This window comes from Arvicola amphibius, chromosome 10 (assembly GCF_903992535.2).
Source record: "Arvicola amphibius chromosome 10, mArvAmp1.2, whole genome shotgun sequence".
Lineage (NCBI taxonomy): Eukaryota > Metazoa > Chordata > Mammalia > Rodentia > Cricetidae > Arvicola > Arvicola amphibius.
The window spans coordinates 49,943,522-49,963,735 of record NC_052056.1 but is presented as its reverse complement, the minus strand read 5'-3'; the positions used below and the strand labels follow the sequence as shown (position 1 = coordinate 49,963,735).

Here is a 20,214-nt window from a genome sequence, read left to right as displayed (position 1 = left end):
AATTAAATGCATATAGTTCTTCTTTTAAATTGAATTTTTAAGTTAAATGTCATTACTGCAATAGCTGTGCTATCTTTTCTATAATTGTGATTTTTTTCACTTTTATAGAGAGATGACCGATTGTAATAATGTCTGAGATGTTTTTGTAATCAATTAAGAACATAGTATCCACAGTACTTTTATTTACTCTTTGGAATTTGTATACATGTATATATTTGATCTTATCAATCTCCTTCCAAGTCCCTTGAGACCCTACAACCCATTTTCCTCTTTTTTTATTTTCATTATTATTAAAATACCCCAAGTCCACTTACTACTGACTAGGAGCCACATCCCTAAAGAAAAGTTAGTCTCTCTCCCTCCCTTAGCAACCATCAACCATCAACTCACTAAGGGAAGGGCCTCAGGAGCTCCTTTCTCTTTCATTCTGGGGGGCTGATTTTTTATTTTAATGAAAATAAAAGAAACAGAAGTTTAAGCCTCATAGTTTTGAAAGGATGGAGTCAGTATGACTTTGGAATTTCAAGGGTCTTTTCTTAGATGATCCCCACTAATACCGCTTAAGATATTTTATGAAAATTTGCTCCATCCATTTTCTTAATATTCCATGAGCTAAAAGTATATTTCACAAAAGCCCATAAGCTCTGCTGGCTTTACCAGTAATTAACTGAGAAGTGCTTCTTATTCTGTGAGAAGAAGGTACACTAGGATGGTGATTGACATAAAGCAACAATAATAATGGGCTGGTTACAGAAGGTTTTTTTTAGTAGGAATGAAGCCTTAAATTCAACCCCCAGCAACACAACATGAAAAATCAAATAAATAACAGTAATTAAGGAAAATGGTACTGATTATTTTCCATATTCTCTAAAAAATGAAAAACAAAAAGACATCAAGTGCATGCAAAGAAGAGGCGGGCCTGGAAGCAAAGGTCTAAACAGAATTATAAGTTGCATCTTTGTAAAGTAAGCCTTACTTTCTGTGCCATCAACCTCCAGTTCCTCTTCTCTGGAATTCTGTCTAAATTTCAGGTTTCCAATGTGCATGATGGCTCCAATGATCTTATAGCACTCAAACTTCTCTTCGGGAAGAAATCCCAAGATGTGTATGGCTTTCTGTAAAGAGAGAAACAGATGGCAAGCTGTGCCCTCTTTTTCCTGATGGCTCCAGTAGACACCTCACAATGTTGTATGTCACATATCACTCCAGGTTGTGGGCTACAGCAAATAAGAAAATAGCGCTGTGGGCCTAGAGTGACTACTTGGTTCAAAGAAATACAAACAGGCCTTGTTGACACTTGGTCACTAGAAGTCTGCTCAGTCATTTAGAAGGGGATTAGGGTGGTGGCAATATGAGTTATTTAGTGCTCAGTGACTTAATTATTTTAACACCCTGCTCCTCTCTTTACCCTTCCAGCAACAGGTTCACTAATTGGCTACAGGAGGTTCATTATTTTGTCTTTCATGGCTATAAAACTTATCAATGAATCTGCTGGGTGATATGTCTCACATGTTCAACTGTTTTTGATTTTTTTTTCAGAGTCTGTTCATTTGAATTTGGTGAAAGGGGTTCTTAAGAAAAAAATATCATGTCACTAGGGAACGCTCCATTTTGTGCTAAGGACCCATTTCGGTAACTGTTTGTCTCTGACCTGATTTCCTCACCTTCCTGGACCTGATTTCCTAAAATGGTTAATTTTGTAGCCCTAATTCCTTGCTCCCTCTCCAGAATTGTGCCACTGTTGTGAAATGATTAAGCATAACTCTGGCTTATGTAAACTTAATTATCTCCATGTGACGGGGAGGGAAGGCAGTTTCTTGCATATCTGTAATTTCTGAAGAAATGAAATATCTGTGACTTTTGCCTTTAAAATCCCTCCTCCCCTTAAAGCTGGCCTCAGTCCCAAATACAACCAAGGGAACTGAAGAGAGCTGCAGCTTAAATGAAATTCAGCTAATTAAAGCTGGATAGGGTTCAGGTGGTCTCTAGGTGTTTTCGCATGCTTTAAGAATGTCACCACATCACTGCATCCTAAGAAGACACCGTATGTGGTCCCAGAAGAGTGTAGTTATTATAGTAACTAATTTAGAATGCCTATAAAGACAAGAGTGGAGGAATCCATATTCTTTTTCAATAACGTCATTTATAGGAATGCAAGACTGAGTGGTTATAATATGCAAAAAAAAAGTATTAGCCTTCTAAGTCATTCACAGGGTGAAGAGAGACAAGTCTTAGGGTTCAACAAATGATAGGACAAATGCCTGACAAAAGAACAATTTTTGAGTATTCACCTAAAATGCTTATAAAATGAAACTGAAAATCAAACTCTATGGACCACATGATCTTGCAGTATAATTATAAATAAACAACAATGCCAAAGCAGCTCCATATAGATGAAAACAGAATGACGACTTTAGAGATATACACTAGCTAAAATAGTTTGCTATTAAGTTGAAAATTTTGCCTACATTTTTATAACTATAATACCCCTCTATTGGAAATATGTGCTTCTACTGTTAGTAAACTTTGGGGAGAAGCAGCCTCCACCATCAAGAGGAGCAAGGCCAGGTCTCCAGACCTCAAGATGAGGTGCTATGATGTTGGTTTTCTTTACTCACCAAATTAAACTTTTACAACTACCAAGCCTTACTTCTGTGGCCAAAAATCCTTCAGTGTCTTCCAAGCTCTCCACAGCAACCTCTCCACAGGAGCAAATGTGAAAGTTGGAGGGATCTGTGGATACCAGGAGCATGTCTATAATGGAAAACTTTTAGTTAACTAGTTTAGAGAAATACGCAATTCCTGAGAAAGCAGTTGGCAAAAATTGAGGTTACTCTTACAGTTGATGGGTTACGTACAAACAAGACATAATCAATTCCATATTCTAGATCCAAATCTCTGTAATCAATATTTTTCCACTGTTAACTTGTCAGTCATGTGTCAGGGCCTCCCAAGAGAATACCAGGTTGGCCAAATCCAAAAGTAGATTCAATTTCAGCAATACAAAGTGGTAGTAATTGGCAGGGGATTGTAGATAACGTGTGTTTGCAAAACTTTGGTAACAGGCAGTTAGCTTAGATTCATGACAGAGGGTGAGAGGGTAAAATGCTCTGTAAAATTTTAAGTATAACACACCCGAATTTCATGGCTAGGAAACAGCCAGTTCCCTTGAGGCCAGAACTTAGAGAACATTAGCCATGTATTCCTGTCTCTTCACATCCTCACTCACAGGAGGCTGAGTTCTTCATTCAAGGGATCTGTAAATCAGCTGCAATATAACCACTGTACTGCTGGTGGGTTTACGAGTCTGACATGTTTTATTTCATCAGGAAACATAATGCAGGACAAAACTAAGACAGTTGTCAACAGGTCAGTTGGTCTGGCAGAATGCTGCCTAACACTTGATCTCAGTCACTTTTATATATTTTTATTTTTTAATTTGAACTTATCTTTGTGTTTATTACCCATTGAAATGAAGGTCTGCTTTACGGAAATACAAATCTCAGAGACAAAGAAATTGGCTTATGGGAATTCTCACAATAACTCTACTTAGAAGCATGCTGAATATTGAATGTGTTAAGGAAACTGTTGTTTATCCATAGAATAAGTTATTATTCATCAAATAAAGAAATATAGCACCAAACACATTCACGCATATGTTCACCTTCTTATGTGCAGAAACTACCATGATAACTTTGCCACATTCCTCTAAGTAGATCTAATCTAGTCAGATTGAAGTCTACTTCTGCTCTTCATCTGTCCTTTCCTGGCCCTTATATACGGTTCTTGCTTTAGAAAACACCCTTGACTTTTGTCTCTATCTGGTTTTCCTATCTGTCTTTCATATTCAAAGCCACATACCTTAATACTTTTTATTATGATAAAATTCCCATTGGTTACAACAGTGTCTTTCTCTTCTGACCTCTTATCTATAACTCGAAAACTAAACACTAAAGGCCTTAAATTGCCTCTTGCTCTTCCTCTCTCATTCTTTCTCCTCTCTCTCTCTCTCTCTCTCTCTCTCTCTCTCTCTCTCTCTCTCTCTCTCTCTCTCTCTCTCTCTCTCTCACACACACACACACACACACACACACATTTAACCTTGCCAAAGCATTTTTATTCACTGAAAATTATCTTCTTGCTTTTAACACAAAATTTAAAAAAAACAATGTTGCCATTTAGTCTACCTCATTGGTTATATAAGTGCCCAAATTTCCCACTGTAGGATGAATAATCCGTGGTCTAAAACTACTAAGAGACTTACTAGAACAGTACTCTGATTCCTTGGAATCTGTTTGTCTTTTTCTAGAATAAGTGAGGGCTCCAGTCTAAAACTTACCCCGAAGTTCTTGTTTTCCAGACAGAATCTGATAAAAGATGTGGTAGTTCCTCTCTCCTGGCTGCTGATAAACTACCCGCGATTTTTCTAGAAAATCTAGGTGGATTGAAAATGAATAAAGATTCATCTTACAAAACTTAAAAGAAAAGCAACCAGAGAGTGCAATGGCTACTTACAGATCTGAATATCTGCAGATGACAGTGTGCCTCTTGTATCAAAATGCATCCTGATGAGTTTTCCCTAGGTAGAAACAGAACACAATGTCCCATCTAAACATGCTGAACAGCTGCAATGGCTTCTTTGTGTACAGTATCCTCAAAGTGACTACATACTCCAAAGATTGAAAAATAAAATGCAAGATGGGGTTGAATGATAAGGATAAGATAATGGCTAGAGCAGAGGTTCTCAAAATGTGGTCACAACATTTGGGGATTGAACAACCCTTTCACAGAAGTCACATATCAGATATCCTGTATATCAGATATTTACATTATAATTCATAACAGTAGAAAAATTACCATTAAGAAGTAGTAGTAAAAATAATTTTATGGTTGGTATTATCATACCATAAATAACTGTATTAAAGGATCACAACATTAGGAAGGCTGAGAACCACTATTCTAGAGAGAGCTACACTGATTAGCAAGACTACAGCAGTGCTGACAGTGTCCAGTCCCACATCTGTCAGTTTATGCCTGTGTGTTTTCATGTGCACTGCAGAAACTATGTGACCCCAGCGCTCTTCTTTGAAAAAGAGGAATGTAGGATCTCTTCAGCGTGTTCAGTCATGCATTCAGAGTCAGTGACTATCTGCCATGGTCTAAGGAACCCATGAGGAACTAGACACCTTGTAAGAACACTAAACACGGTCCAGAAGGTACATGACTACTCAAGAGCTCTAACAAAGGAACATTTGAAGTGTTTTGGAATCAAAAGAAAAGCCACTTTTGTTGTAGTTTAGGGAGTAAGAGAAAAGGGAACATAAACCAAGACTGAGGGATAGACAAAAGGCTAGGGGTTCATTTCATGTGTGCTCAGTAGACTGAGGGTTTTTTCCTCTGGCTTATGTCTCAAAATATACCTTGATTTTTCTACTTTCTTCTTTCTTAATTAAAACCTAAAAGAAGAATACAGCAAGGCATAAAGGCTGCCCCATTCTGACAGTATCTAGGACAGAATGCCAGATACAGTGGCACTCACAGTTTATGGTATGAGAACATGGGAGTGAAAAATGGTTTGGCTAAGGTCCTCCCATGCCAGGGGGCACCACAGCAAAACATCATTCCAGCTTGGAAAGAAGAGTGGTTACAACCAGGGACTGAGCTAGTACATTAAAACACAAAGCACACAGCAGCTACACAGGCAATCATATGCATGCCTATATGCACACGTATATGTGAAAAATCAATATGAATGTATGCACACCTAGTATTAATTTTTCTTAAATTTATTTTATATTATTAAAAATTTCCGCCTCCTCCCCGCCTCCCATTTACCTCCCCCTTCCCCCTCCACTCCCCCTCCCTCTCATGCCCGAAGAGCAGTAAGGGTTTCCTGCCCTGTGGGAAGTCCAATTTCCTCCCCCCTCCATCCAGGTCTAGGAAGGTGAACATCCAAACAGGCTAGCCCCCCCACCAAGCCAGTATGTGTAGTAGGATCAAAATGCAGTGCCATTGTCCTTGGCTTCCCAAACTCCCTGAACCTAGTATTAATTTTTAAAACCTATCTTGATTTCTTATTTTTTATTGGATTTTTGTCTTTTTCCTTCCATTTATCAATTTTTTTCTTTTGTCTGTTTCTTCCTATCTGTCCTTCCTTTCTTATCTTTGTTTTCCTTCTTTTTCATCTGTTTCTTGTTCATTCTTTAACTTCCTTCACTTCCCTCCCTTTCTTTTTCCTTCATTTTATTTCTTATTCTCTGTGTGTGTATGTGTGTGTGTGTGTCACTCTCTGTCTCTCCCTGTCTATGTGTGTGTGTGTGTGTGTGTGTGTGTGTGTGTGTGTGTGTGCTTTCTCTGTCTCTCTCTCCTGGACTCTCACACATGCCAGGCAAGTGCCCACTGTTTAGCTAAATCCCCAAACCTTACTCTTCCTATAAAGGTTTTCTCTTTTCTTCTGTATTCTATATTCCTGTCTTTCATATTTCAGAAAACATGCACCAGTATTTTAAAAACATTCAAATAGCAATTGTTTAATGTACAAGTGTATGCAAATCAATATAAACAGGAATGTTGTATCACTAGGCTTTGGTCAGAAACTAGGCAATTAGTCTGAGTCTTTTATTTAGTTATGCTCAGATATTCAAACAGGAAGCTTTCTTCAGTTTTTCTTCATTTATGTAAAACGATTTTTAAAACCAAGTGTTTTCCTCCATCATGCAATATCTAGTTATCAAAAAAGCACATTGAAGCACCTTGTTCAATGTTAAAAACTCCCTAGTTAATATGCAGGAAAAGGGGGCTCATAAGCAAGAGCAGAAAGAATAATTAAGAGAATGAAGAAATAATGACTAAATTGACTTCCGTATACAGGAAATTAAGGAGAAATAATTTCAAATCTCTAAAATGTAAGAACATATTAAGTATATCTTGCTACATGTACTTCCCTACAATAAGGGTAAGGAAATGTATGTTACGATAACTAGAATGAACTCTTCCAAATAAAAGATACACAGACATGAGTAGTTTTAATTCACCTTATCTTGGAAAAACAGCCTTTTTGAAGAATATCACAAAATGATAAAGCTGATTGTACTCAGTCACAAACTTTATGATAGCCTAAAAGTTATAGATTCTGAGATGTTATCATATTACTTACAAAACGAGAAGAATTGTCATTTCTCAGAGTTTTGGCATTTCCAAATGCTTCCAAGACAGGATTCATTTGTACAATTAAATCTTCTGAAATCCCCTAAAAATCATGAAAGACAAGCATAGCTGGTATACCAGGATTCTACACTGAAGCAAACTCTCCAAATACAAATCTAGCCTCATTTCTGCCACAATAACTAGCAGCCTATAGTTTCCAAACACGATAAAACACTATTTGGAAACAGATTCAGAAGAATGGAAGCATGAAAGATAGTGGTTTCATATAATTTCTCCTAAGAAAACATTTAGGTGGTTTGAAATGTTTTTCTTTGAGTCCAAGTGAATAAAGAAAATGTTTACTAAAAAACAGAAAAGAACTAGAAATTTGTCGTAAGGTAATATATCGGTTTCTTGGCATTATTAATTCATAGTTTCCTTACATTATTCCTAGGTAAATCTAGAAGGTCTCTCCAAGCAATGACTAGTAATGGTATTGATTGTGAATTTGAATTTTGCATATTCAAGAATATGGACTGTCTACACAGGGTGATCCTGAAAGACCAGCTACCTCCACATCAGTTCAGAGCTGCATTGGTTCTATAAATTCCTCTTCAAAGACCTGTTTCACGGGACTAATTATGTAGTACATGATGGTCAAGAATATACAATGTATTCATACTATTTCACTCTGAATAACATGTATCTATTGCCTTCCAAAGGATTATAAAAGCCTATATAAGCAAGGGTTTCCATAACCTGTTGTACATGTTATGTTTTGTCTTATGTTACTTTACATCATTTAACATCATAAGACTCGGTGTCAAGATAAAACCAACTAATCCACACCAATGACAAGACTAAAATACACACTGAAACCAAGTTTTATGTAGGAAAAAACAGAGTTCACAGATGCTTACAGATATCCAGCAAATTCAGGAATGAGGTGATGGGAAAGGAAATGTTTTATGGTTTAAAATTTGAGCAAAGTCTATATTTTGGTATATTTCTTACTTGTTACAGCAAAAAACAGCTGGTGATACACAGCACTGAACTGAAAATGCAACGTGACAAGGTCAGACATGGTCTGATGAGAGGTGTAACAGCTTCTCATGGTTACAAATGGTTCTGAGTACCACTCAGCACCACCTAATTTTACTTGACTTGGAAGAATTACTTCCATATTATTACTAATGCTCACTTTGAAGCTAGAGAGGAATTTAAAACTACCAAGTGTGATGGCTGATTTTAACTGTTCACCTAATACAACCTAGTATATCTAGAAAGGGAGTCTCAATGAGTGATTGTCTACATTAGTTTGATTTTTCCAATCTGGGTTATTGAGGTGGGAAGACACACTGTGCACATGAGTAGCTTCATGTCATGAACTGCATTTTCATGCAGAGAGCAGAGTTAATCCTTCTTCCCCATAACTGGTCAGGGATGAATCTCCATGTCTCAAGATGAGGTCACCTCACTGTTCATGATGTTATGGACACTCACCAACTTTTTCTGGGTCTCACTTATGGCTGCCATCGTAGCAAAATACTGAATAGTAAGTTTGGTGTTGACAGTCTTCCCAGCACCAGATTCTCCTCTGTGATTTGAAATTGAGAAAAAAAATAGTTAACTGGTTCTGATGATCATTGTAATGAAAGTTAGCCAGCTCTGATCATATCCAACCGTTATCTTAGATAATGACCTGCCAATCTTTCACTGGGATGCTACACTTTAGTTCTGTCCTTCCCCTTTGATAATCAAATACATTTGCTCAAGCCTGCCTTTAGGTACATAAAATACAGAAGGCAGCCCATGATATTTACAAAGAACATAGATTTGAATTTGAACTAGCCACTTAGTTCTACAATTCTGAAGCCTATGATCCCCTTAAGGTTACAAAAACCAAAAGAGGGTCAATTATACAATGTGATATCATCTTAGCAACAGATTACAGACTTGAACATGTCATAACCTCTTGGGTCTCAGCCACCTGCTCACCTTACCATACCCACACACTGCTCTTTCCATCAAAATGAACCTTCAATAAGGTTTCCTGAGATCCTCTTCACCCTCTTTTGTTATCCTCCAAAGACACACTATGTTTTACCATATGTATTGTACCATGGCTACTCAAAGCAGCAAATTAAGTGTTTAATGGGCATATTCTATGGGCATTAATAGAGCCTCTCTGATGTGGGATGTCATTCTGTATATGTGTTGACTTTATTGGTTAATGAATAAAGCTGCTTTGGCTTATAGCAGGGTGGAATATAGACAGACTGAAAGAGATATAGAAAGAGAGTAGGCGGAGTCAAAGAGAAGCCATGTGGCCACCAAAGGAGACAGACACCCTGGAACCTTATCTGTAAACCATGAGCCTCATGGTAAAATACAAAATAATAGAAATGGGTTAATTTAAGATGTAAGTTGATAAGAAGCCTGAGCAAATAGGCTGAGCAGTGTTTTAATTAATAATTTCTGTTTGATTATTTCAGGTCTGGGTGGCCTGGAAATGGACAAATAGCCTCTGCCTACACCTCTCTGCTTAATTAGACAGCATAGAGAAGTTGATCATTTGCAATACTGGAGGCCCCTTCTCTGAGAGGGAACTAAACCTGTTTGTACAGTATAGTTTTAAGGGGTCTGTTTAAATGATAGAGGCAGATTTCCTTAAACTCTATTTACAGAACTCACTGAAGTGCCATGACTACTTGCAGAGTATCTTTTCCTACCTGGAATGTCTTTTTGTATCTAAAGATAAAACAAGTCAAAGTTGACAAATTTTATTCTCATTTTACAACAAACATAGAAAATAAAAATGTGACAAACACTTACGTGAAGAGTATGGACTGATTCTCTCCACCTTCAAAAAAGAAAGAAAGAAAATGCTAGGAACTTCTTATGCTTGAAGTTTATGTATTGGAATAAATTTATTCACAATTTTCTTACCTATAGTTTCAACTTAGAAACAGGGAGAAGGATTTGTTTCATCTACACTTGCAAACCCCTCACTTCAAAGATACAGTATAAAACAGAGATCCTTATTTTTACCAGACGCAACACATATAAATTCTAGGTCTATTTCCTTGCTTTAAATATAAAAAATAACCAATATCTGACTTTTTAGCCTTTTAAGAATCATAGCATAATAATGGTTATAGACTAACTTCTTTGTGTTGACAGTATAAAAGATACTTGGTGTAATAAGACCACACATATGCAGGAGACATTTTCTGGGCCAGCCTCCAGCCTCAACACTATAAATGGATTCTTTCATTCTGAAGCACAAATTTATTGTCCCCATTACCATTGGAGGTCCATGTTATGCTGCCTGCATTTTATCTTGATGGAAGCAGAGGCTTCAAGTGATGAGACAGCTGTGAAACCATGCTCGCTTCACAATGCCTAAGTGTCCTTTGGTGACACAGAGAAAACGTGGATTGGAGATTTTCATTTTTATTTTGTAGGGCAGCTACTCACTGCGAATCATATCCTGAAGGGCACTATCGGCAACAGCAAAGATGTGAGGGGGAGCCTCAGATCGCCTCTTCCTTTGATAGGCAGCCATGACCTCTTTCTGATACACTGGAAGCCACTTGTAAGGGTTTATAGCCACGCAGAAGACACCTGAATATGTCTGAGAATAGATCAGAGTGGATTTCAGAAAATAGACTGGCTGAACTCACAGGTATGTCGGAACTTCCCCTGTGATGTAAGCTTAAGTATTTACTAATAAGGGAAGATGGAAGAGGAGAGATATGAATCCCTGTGAAGGAACTTCTGAGAGAAGCAGACAGATCTGGGTTAGACCTGGGATTACCTCTCAATCTCCTGGAGATACACTAAGAGATAAAATATTTGACACATGTAAAATTTAAAGAAAGATTTATTTTTATTTTTATGTACATGAGCACTTGGCTTCATGCATGAATGCATGTGCATGCATATGTGCCTGGTGTCAGCAGAGGTCAGAAAAGGACAATGGATCTCCAGAAGCTGGAGTTATGTAGATGGTTGCAAACCTCTATATTGTTTGTTACTGGGAACCGAAACTGGTTCCTCTGGAAAATCTGCAAGTATTCTAAAGCACTGAGCTATTTCTCAAGCACCCACATGTAACTCTTGATGAGACTAAAGTAAATCATCACAAGGACTACCAGTATCACTAAGAAGTCAGAACAGAGGAGAAAGCCTTTCCTCTAGAGTCTCCACAAGATGTAAAACCCTGCTGGTTTTACTTAATTTAAGACTAATGTCCTTTAGTACTGCATGTGAATGGGTATTCTTTTAAACTACACACTCAGTGACAATTTTGTTGAGAGACAAATCTTTAGAGAAACTAAAACAGTTCCTCTAAATAATTGAAGACTAGGATAGTTGCGTATCACAGTCATGATGATAATGGATCCCTACCGCCACTATCTTAGCCTAGTCTCAGCCTAATACTGCTTCTAATGCATAGGTTTAGAAGAAAGAGAAGGCTTTCTGGGGGTAGCATTGTTGTTGAATTCTAACTTTAATCCATGGTGATCTGATAAGACACAGGCGGTTACTAATATGTTTTTGTAACTGTGGAAGTTTGCTTTGTTACAGAGTATGTGGTCAGTTTTCGAGAAGGTACCATGAGCTGCAGAGAAGAAGGTATATTCTTTCCTATTTGGGTGGAATGTTCTATAGATGTCTGTTAAATCCATTTGATTCATTACCTGCATTAAGTCTCTTATTTCTCTGTTAGGTCTCTGTCTGATTGACCCGTCCATTGGTGAGAGAGGAGTGTTGAAGTCTCCTACTATTAGTGTGTGTGGTTTGATGGCTGCCTTGAGTTCTAGTAATGTTTCTTTTACATAAGTGGGTGCTTTTATATTAGTGGCATAGATATTCAGGACTGAGACTTCATTCTGATGAATTGTTCCTGCTATGAGTATAAAGTGTCCCTTTCCATCTCTTCTGATTGATTTTAGTTTGAAGTCAACTTTGTTAGAAATTAGTATGGCCACACCCGCATGTTTTTTTTAGGTCCATTTGCTTGATAAACCTTTTCCCAACCCTTTACTCTGAGTAGAAGAGAAGGAGAATCTAACCATCAGAAGCATAATGACTATGGAGAAATCAATTTGTTTCTAAAATCTAGTTCGGTGACAGGCACTGAATTACCTGTTCTACCTTTTTTTTTTAATTTTAATCCTCTAACTTATATAGAGAGTCAGACATTACTGTCCCATTTTATAGAAAGGTAACATCAGGGAGTTCAACCAGACATGGTAAATGTGGGGCAAGGCAAAAGCCATCTTCACTTGAGACTGAATAAACTGATTCCTCAGCAACTGGACTCGATGTCATAAAAGCAGATAGCCCCATTTTCTCCTAGGGACTTGTTATGCTACCCTCCAAACAGGGGGGTTGCTCTGCTGTCCTCCACTGTGCCTTACACAGTGTCAGGATCCTTAATGCTACTCTTAGACATCTATGCATAAAGCAGTAGGTATCTATACACATAGGAACACAAATTAAAGTCCATGCTTAGCAATTTCTGTTAGCATCTGGACCTAGCAGTGTTCCTTGCCCATAAATGGAGTGCTTTTATCTTTTGTCTGTTTGTTTATTTGTTGAGAAAGGGGCTACATAGCCCTGTTTGTCTGGGAACTCCCTGTGTAGACAAGGGTGGCCTCAAACTCACAGAGATCCACCTGCCTTTACCTCCCAAGTGCTAGGATTAAAGACGTGCACAACACCCAGGGTTTTTTTTTATCTTTTTCATTAGATGACTCATTACTTAAGTGTTCATTGAATATTTGATAGGAAAATCAAGGATTTCTTCAAAAAGCATGCAGTCTAGTGCTAAAATGATATATAAACTACCTGACAGTCATGACGATAATTGTGACCATAAACACACAGACATAAGAGCCTCAGCTTTTCTTTCCTGAAAACACTGATACAGAACACTATGGAAATGCCCAACAACTGTTTATCTCTTTACACAGACAGGAGTGTGTACATGTGAATATGTGTTTATCCATTTCTAATGCCAGCCTACTTGTGCATGTGCACTTAAATGTTGTATATATGAATACAAGCATGTCCTGGTTTTATCTTTGCACAAAACTATGTTGGAAGTGCAACATATCAAATCCATTTTCCTCCAGAAATACTTTTAATGAAGATAACCTTAACTAATAAGTAATTGAGCTGTCATTTGGAATCTTCTATATCAGGTTCTAGGCTTCATACTTTCAATGTAGTATGACATTCTGTGGGAAATGAAATGCATGCTGGCAAAATAAAATTACAGAAATGTTGAGATAGTTACTTTCCAGTGGATATTTATATGAGGATATATGAACTAATGTAAAATATCACCAGAAGAGGTTCTGCATAGACAGAATGCGATCCAGAATGAGGATTTCCTAGCATATACACACATAGATCATCCACTGGTCAAAACGTCTCCTCAGGGTGTGAAGCACAGAGGCTTCATTGAGGTGTAGCAGCATGGACAGATCTTCAACCATTTCCAACTGTACAGGGTTCGTCTGTTGGAGTTTGTCTTCCTTAATTCTCAGACTCTGCAAAGAACAGGAAAAGTAAAGGATACCTACTTAGCCGGGTTTGGTGGCATGTCTTTAATCCCAGCACTAGAGAAGCAAGGAGAAGCAAGGGCAAGAGTTCAAGACAAGCCTCATCTAGGACAGTTAATACCACATGGAGAGACCTTCTCTCTCAATCTCTCCTCATCTAGGACAGTTAATACCACATGGAGAGACCTTCTCTCTCTCTCTCTCTCTCTCTCTCTCTCTCTCTCTCTCTCTCTCCCTCTCCCTCTCTCTCTGTCTGTCTCTCTGTGTGTGTGTTTGTCTGTCTCTGTCTCTCTCTCACACACTCTCTCTCACACACACACATACACACACAAATATCCATTTTTCTATTTCCCCTATGCATATCCTTTTCATATGCATAGAAGATTTTTCAAAGTAAACAAACATCCATCCACCTTAGCTGACCAAGGCTGTTACACTTTTAATCCTTAGCATCCCCCAAAGGCTCATGTGCCAAAGACCTGATACTGCTGAGAGGTTGTAGAACCTTTAAAAACTGGGATCTACAGAGAGGTCTTTGGGTGACTGAGGGCATGGAATTGTGGAGTTGTGAGTATTGAAGCTATTGTGGGGCTCCAGCACCCACTTCACACTTTTTTACTACAGACCATTAAGTGATAAGTTTTCTCTGCATATGTTCCCACCATAGTATACTACCTTGTTGCTGTTCCCCTAAAAAATGATGGCCAATATAAAATTACATTTTGAACTATATGACAGATCAGATCATTGGGAACAGGTAGAGTATGCTAGACTTTGGAATACAGTTTGGGAATCCCCCACCCATAGTATGTGTGTTGGAAGCTTAATTTCTAGCATGGAAAAATGGAGAGGTGGTGTGGGACATTGAAGAGGTCCAACCTAAAGAGGGTTTGTTTAGGATATTGGTATTGTAGCACCTGGATGGAAGTAGATAGTTCTTCTCTGGTTCTCAGTTCACATAAAAATGTTGTTGGTCAAGCACCAGCCTCTTTGCTCCGTCTTTCTATGTGATGTCTCTTTTACACATATAGTCCCATCATTTCATTGCCAGCTGAGCTGACACTGGTACCATGCTCTTGAGGCTTTAGAATTGTGACTAAATTAAGTTTCTATTATGGTTTACAAGAAACCTATTTTGAAGAATTGGTCTCTGATTAGCAGCACTATTGAGAGGTAATTGAATCATGAGGGTTTCGATTTCATCAACACATTGATCTGTTGATGAGTTTCTAGCTGGTTGGGCTATAGCTAGTAGATCCTGCTTAGAAACATGTGAATATGACTTTAAAGTATAAAACTACTCTCTGTGCTATTTGTCTCTTTCTCTCTTGGCTTCCTGGGTACTGCAAGGTAAAGAGCTTTCCTCTGCCATCTAAGCCTTTATTCTCTTTCTCTAGATTTAAGCATAACTGGACATTATCCATCTCTTGGTTGTTATGACATGAAATTATTTCATTCGTTCCACAGTAACCATCTTATTTGGTAATATTCAGTGTCCTTCATTAGATCTTTGATGATAAGGGTAGGTGGATAGGAGCACCCTAAACATGAATGAGGTTTCCTTTATCAGTGCATCCCCTACTATAGACTATAGACAGAGAACACAGACAACCCCAGAAGGAATAAGGCCTTTTTTACCTCTCCATCACTGGTCTCTACAATTACTTTTCCATCAGCATCATTTTCTTTAACCTCAGCCTCAATATAAGCATTCTTCCAATCATGAACCCAGCATCTCTTCTTCCCTAGAGAGAAAATACGGGTTATAACTACAGTACATAAAGGAATCTCCACTGGACATTTTCATGCTGGTGCGGTCTTATTTCTGCTAAATCATCAATATAAGAAGTCAGAAAGTTATATAAAAACATAAATGCTAATCATGCTGCTTGCCCATGCATGATTTTAAAGGAACAAGAAAATTCTCAGCAAGCAGAGGTATGCCAGCATATAAGAAAACTGTCTACCAAACTCACCTGCACCATCCTAAACTCCACAACACTAGACCCTTGGATATACTCCTGATCATTCCACTCTTTCCCAGGTCCCTGCAAAAGACACACTCAAAACTGATCTGGTTACATCTGTGTAAATCAGTGTGTTAATAGACTTCTACTACAGGGTTTCTATAGGTCATGTTTTAATCTTTGAATAAAAGTTCAGTATGAGAATGGCATGCTAAATTGAAGAAGGGATTGAAGGAGACTATCAGTTACTTTGCTGTATATTAAAATTGACTCATGTTTACCATCATATATTATTTTTCCTTCTCTGTCTCCTCACTCAATCCCTGAATAAAGAAAGCTTCCACAAAAGTAATTAATCTTTAAAAATACTTCCAGGTAAAGTAAGTTAGAAGTCGTGTGAATACATGAGAAGCTTCTCTAGGTCCATTAAAATTCTCTTCCACCCAAGGCAAGTAACCATTTAAGATGAATAGAAAATGTTCTTTTCAAAGAAAATGAGTCTTAGCATGCTACAAGAATTCCTCAGCCAAATAGGACAAAGGTTGGGGGGAGAAGATTGACAAAAATATCATTCATCTAGGACACTAATGGGAATGATAACTAGGTTACTATTATAACTAATATCTGAGTTACAAAAGTGCTGTGGGACAATGGTCTTTTATCCTGTCAACTTATTTTTAATAAAATGGTGATTGGTCAGTAGCCATGCAGGAAGTATAGGTGGGCATCCAGGCAGGAAGTAAAGGCAGGGCAAGGAGAATTATGGGAAGAGGGAAGTTTCAGTCTGTAGTTATGACCCAGCCTGAGAGGAAGCAAGATATGCCTGCCTCATTGAAAAGGGTACCAAGTCATGTGGCTAACTCAGATAGGAATTATGGGCTAATGTAAGTTATAAGAATTAGTTAATAAGAAGCATGAGCTAATGGGCCAATCAGTTTATAACTAATGTAGACCCCTGTGGGATTTTTTTGGGACTTAACAGCTGCAGGACCGAGTGGGACAGAAAACCTTGGTCAACACAAAGTTTTAGATATTTCATTTGTTCAGGCATGTGGCCCTCACCAGATGCTTTCCATAAAGATGGGCTGTGATTCAGGGGATGAATGTTTACAAAGAGAGACAATGAGTTGGATACCATTCTCTTCTCCCACCATTTTTGTCTCTGCATAGAACTTTGTTGCTCACTATTTTCTTGCTATGACAATATACAATGTACTGCTGCCTCGTTTTCCCTAATTACAAACAATTTCCCCTGAAAATTGCTTTGTAAGCAGATGTAATAATCCTTTGTAACTCAGTTTTCATTGCCTTTCTACTTGTTTATGATTTTTAATGCTGGTTTTGTGTTGTACTTATTATTTTGGTCCCTTTTATGCAATCACTGATGTTTTTATGTTAGTATATGAAAGTACATTTGATTTTGAAAAGTACCTATTTAGCATATTAAAGACAATGTATTTCAAAATATATTATCACTTGAAAGAAATTTGATGATTCTCCCTCTCCCTCTCTGTTCCTTCTCTCTCTCTCTCTCTCTCTCTCTCTCTCTCTCTCTCTCTCTCTCTCTCTCTCTCTCTCTCTCTCCCTCTCTCTCTCTCTCTCTCTCTGAAAGGGATAAGACTTGCCCACAGTGCCAACAGTGCCATAGGTAATTATTAGCAGCAATTAGAATAATGACTGTAGCAATCAAATTACCCTCCTCTTAAATTAGTTTTCCTCCATTATCTCATGTGTCCTTTAACAAGTGCTTAACTACTTTTCTTTGGTGTTTCTCTCAAGAAGGGTTCACCTTCTGCCTCATGATGAGCTCTTTGTTTTGGAATCCCTAGAAACAGTGGGAATGAAGAATTTTCAGAAACCTTTCCCTGAAACCCAGTCCATGACAGGAACTTTTCTTTAAAAGATAAAATAGATGAAATAAGTCAACCTTTTTTTTTTCCTTTTGGTCAGCTGCGATGCAGATAGAAATGCATTTGAATTGGGTCATCCACAATTTAGTACTGGCCTTGCTAGTAATGAGTTAAAAAAATTATTTCATCCTTTTGGGTCTTGGCTTTCAAATGTATAAGTGAAGGATATTTTTCCTACATTATTTCCCCTGGGATAACCAACTCTAATTAAATATGTCATATAATATGAAAAAGGTCAACATTTATTAGAGAAAACTTGAGAAGTATTAAAAAATTAAAACCAATAACACACAAGCTTAAAAGTGACCAGGGTTGTTTCTCTGTATCATTTCTTATGAGGCTTTGTTCTATGGTATAAGATAAAATTGGGGTTATACTATTTTCAAACTTGAAGACTTATTAAACAGATACTTAATCTCTTCTAATATAAAATTGTTTTTAATATTTTATTTATTTGTTATGTATACAATATTCTGTCTGTGTGTATGCCTACAGGCCAGAAGAGGGCACCAGACCCCATTACAGATGATTGTGAGCCACCATGTGGTGGCTGGGAATTGAACTCAGGACAATGCTCTTAACCTCTGAGCCATCTCTCTAGCCCCTAAAATTGTTTATTTGATTATTGAGTGATTTTTTTCTTATATTTTCCTCTAAAACTACTGGTCTTCCTCCCTGACACTCAGCCATTCTAGGCTTTTTTTTTTTTCTGGGTATCATTCTACTACACTAAACTTAGTTCCAAACTGATGGTATTATTTGGTCCTAACAGCAGTGAAGGCAGGTAGGCAGGGCAAGTGATTTCTGTTCATCTAACTTTGGCAGGTGAGAAAAAGAAGACTCAGTAAGGTGATGTTCTAGTCTAATTATAAAGCAGTAGATGGTCAAGAACAGGGAATTGGAAGCCAGAACTGCTGGCCATACACTCATTGTCAAACTGCTTCCATTTGACCTGAGTTCTAAACACAAACTCTACTGTTACCTAGCTCAGGGAAATAGACAGCTTTTGGTGATTTTTCAACCTTTTGTTGTTAATGAATATCCATAAAGAACTGTATATTAAGAAAATTAATTGAGATTGTGTTGATTGCTCTACTTTTAAGTAATCACTTATAATGTTGACTCTATTAAATGAATGATCCAATTATCTCTACTCTTTTGGCCCAATTTTGATTTTTCTCCCTGGTACCACTATCACCATCTTGTCTCAGTTACCTAACTACCTGTGATAGGCCTCTTCATGGCCACTTCTGACTCTAGGGATTGTTCTGTTGTTGTATTTGATTTGAAGAATTATAATTAGCTACTTTGAAATACAATCACACTAATGAAATACAAGGATGGGAAACTGGGAGCTGATCCAGCACTGGTGGATCTGTGACGGAAATGTAATTTCTTTCATAATTGGTTTGAATTATAGTTGGTCATATTGAAGTCTGATGTTAACTAATTATTAGTTCAGTTTTTATTATGCACTTGTTAAATAAATGTGGAATTAAGACATGTAGGTGACCTAATGCCAAACCACACTGTGAATCTGACTTTCAATCGCCAATTAGCTGAAATGCAGAGAATGGTCATGCAGTCCAGGTATATAAAAAAGAATGGGGGTTAAGGTTATATTTACTTGGAAATTTTAATGTAGAACTTGGTCTTTTTTTTCTTGAGACTAAATCCTCATTAACCTTTGGACTTGCCTGAGCACAAAGAAATTATAAATCTGAGTATCCCTCCTATAAATGATCTTTCTTATAGCTTGGCAGAGAAACCCTGCTGACCTATGACAGAGGCCCAGGTTCCAACAGCAGGAATGTCTGAAGACAGCCAGAGACCAACTCTCACCTCCAGCCTCCCAGACTCCCAGACTCCCAACATCATTTCCTTTCTTCTTCACAGTATGCAGAGCCAACCTTCAGCCAAGTCATAATCCTCTCCCCACTGAAATAAGGATTCACTAATAATTAAGAGGTGTCTAAGAAAGTGTTGACCTATGACATCTAGAAAAGAATATTAGACTGACAGCTTCATAAATGGGATATGGGACTGGGATTTCTCCCAGCCACCCTCTTTTTTCTTGGGTATTTCCATTCCTAGCCTGGACACTTTGTCCTCTTCAGCTGTTCAAAGATTCATAGCATTTGCTTGCACACCATTCAAAATAAGTTAGTCTCCAGAACTGTTGGTTCATTGCAATCAAGTAAATAGTTATGCCACCTTGAAGTAATAATATGAACTCAAGCCATCAGTGTCCACAAAAGTCTTACCGTCAAGGACTGGGGACTGTAACAGAGGGTCAGCCGTATTTCTTCTGAGGAAGGCTGCAGCATCTCCAAGCTCAGACAGATTCATCATTCTTAAAACATCCACTGTGCAGAGGGGAAGTGGGACTATAGGTAATACGAAAGGATTTGTTCTGCAAAAAGATAGAAATGGGGAGAGAAAAGCAGAACTGAGGCACTTGCTCCAAAATGATAAATCATTCATAATAGATAGACCAAAGAATACTTCTTCTATGCCTGTGCCATGGCACAACTGTACTCAAGAACATATAACTTCAACAAAGCTAGGTCATCCATTGAGCACCGAAGGCTCAGAGCCCCTAGGATCAATGGT

General features: G+C 37.8%; 1 protein-coding gene across 1 annotated transcript in view; it reads right to left on the bottom strand.

The window, feature by feature from the left end:
• The window catches only part of Myh15 (myosin heavy chain 15), a 136,680-nt gene extending 116,730 nt beyond the window's left edge, over window positions 1-19,950 (bottom strand). Inside the window, exons 1-11 of the mRNA XM_038346187.1 lie at window positions 19,866-19,950; window positions 15,363-15,469; window positions 13,569-13,712; window positions 10,627-10,783; window positions 9,982-10,009; window positions 8,650-8,743; window positions 7,157-7,249; window positions 4,516-4,579; window positions 4,340-4,435; window positions 2,651-2,754; window positions 977-1,115 (exon numbers count right to left, since the gene is read on the bottom strand). Of these exons, the coding sequence (XP_038202115.1) occupies window positions 977-1,115; window positions 2,651-2,754; window positions 4,340-4,435; window positions 4,516-4,579; window positions 7,157-7,249; window positions 8,650-8,743; window positions 9,982-10,009; window positions 10,627-10,783; window positions 13,569-13,712; window positions 15,363-15,469; window positions 19,866-19,950 (1,111 nt within the window). The remainder of the gene's footprint in view (window positions 1-976; window positions 1,116-2,650; window positions 2,755-4,339; window positions 4,436-4,515; window positions 4,580-7,156; window positions 7,250-8,649; window positions 8,744-9,981; window positions 10,010-10,626; window positions 10,784-13,568; window positions 13,713-15,362; window positions 15,470-19,865) is intronic.
• Between the last annotated feature and the right edge of the window lie 264 nt (window positions 19,951-20,214).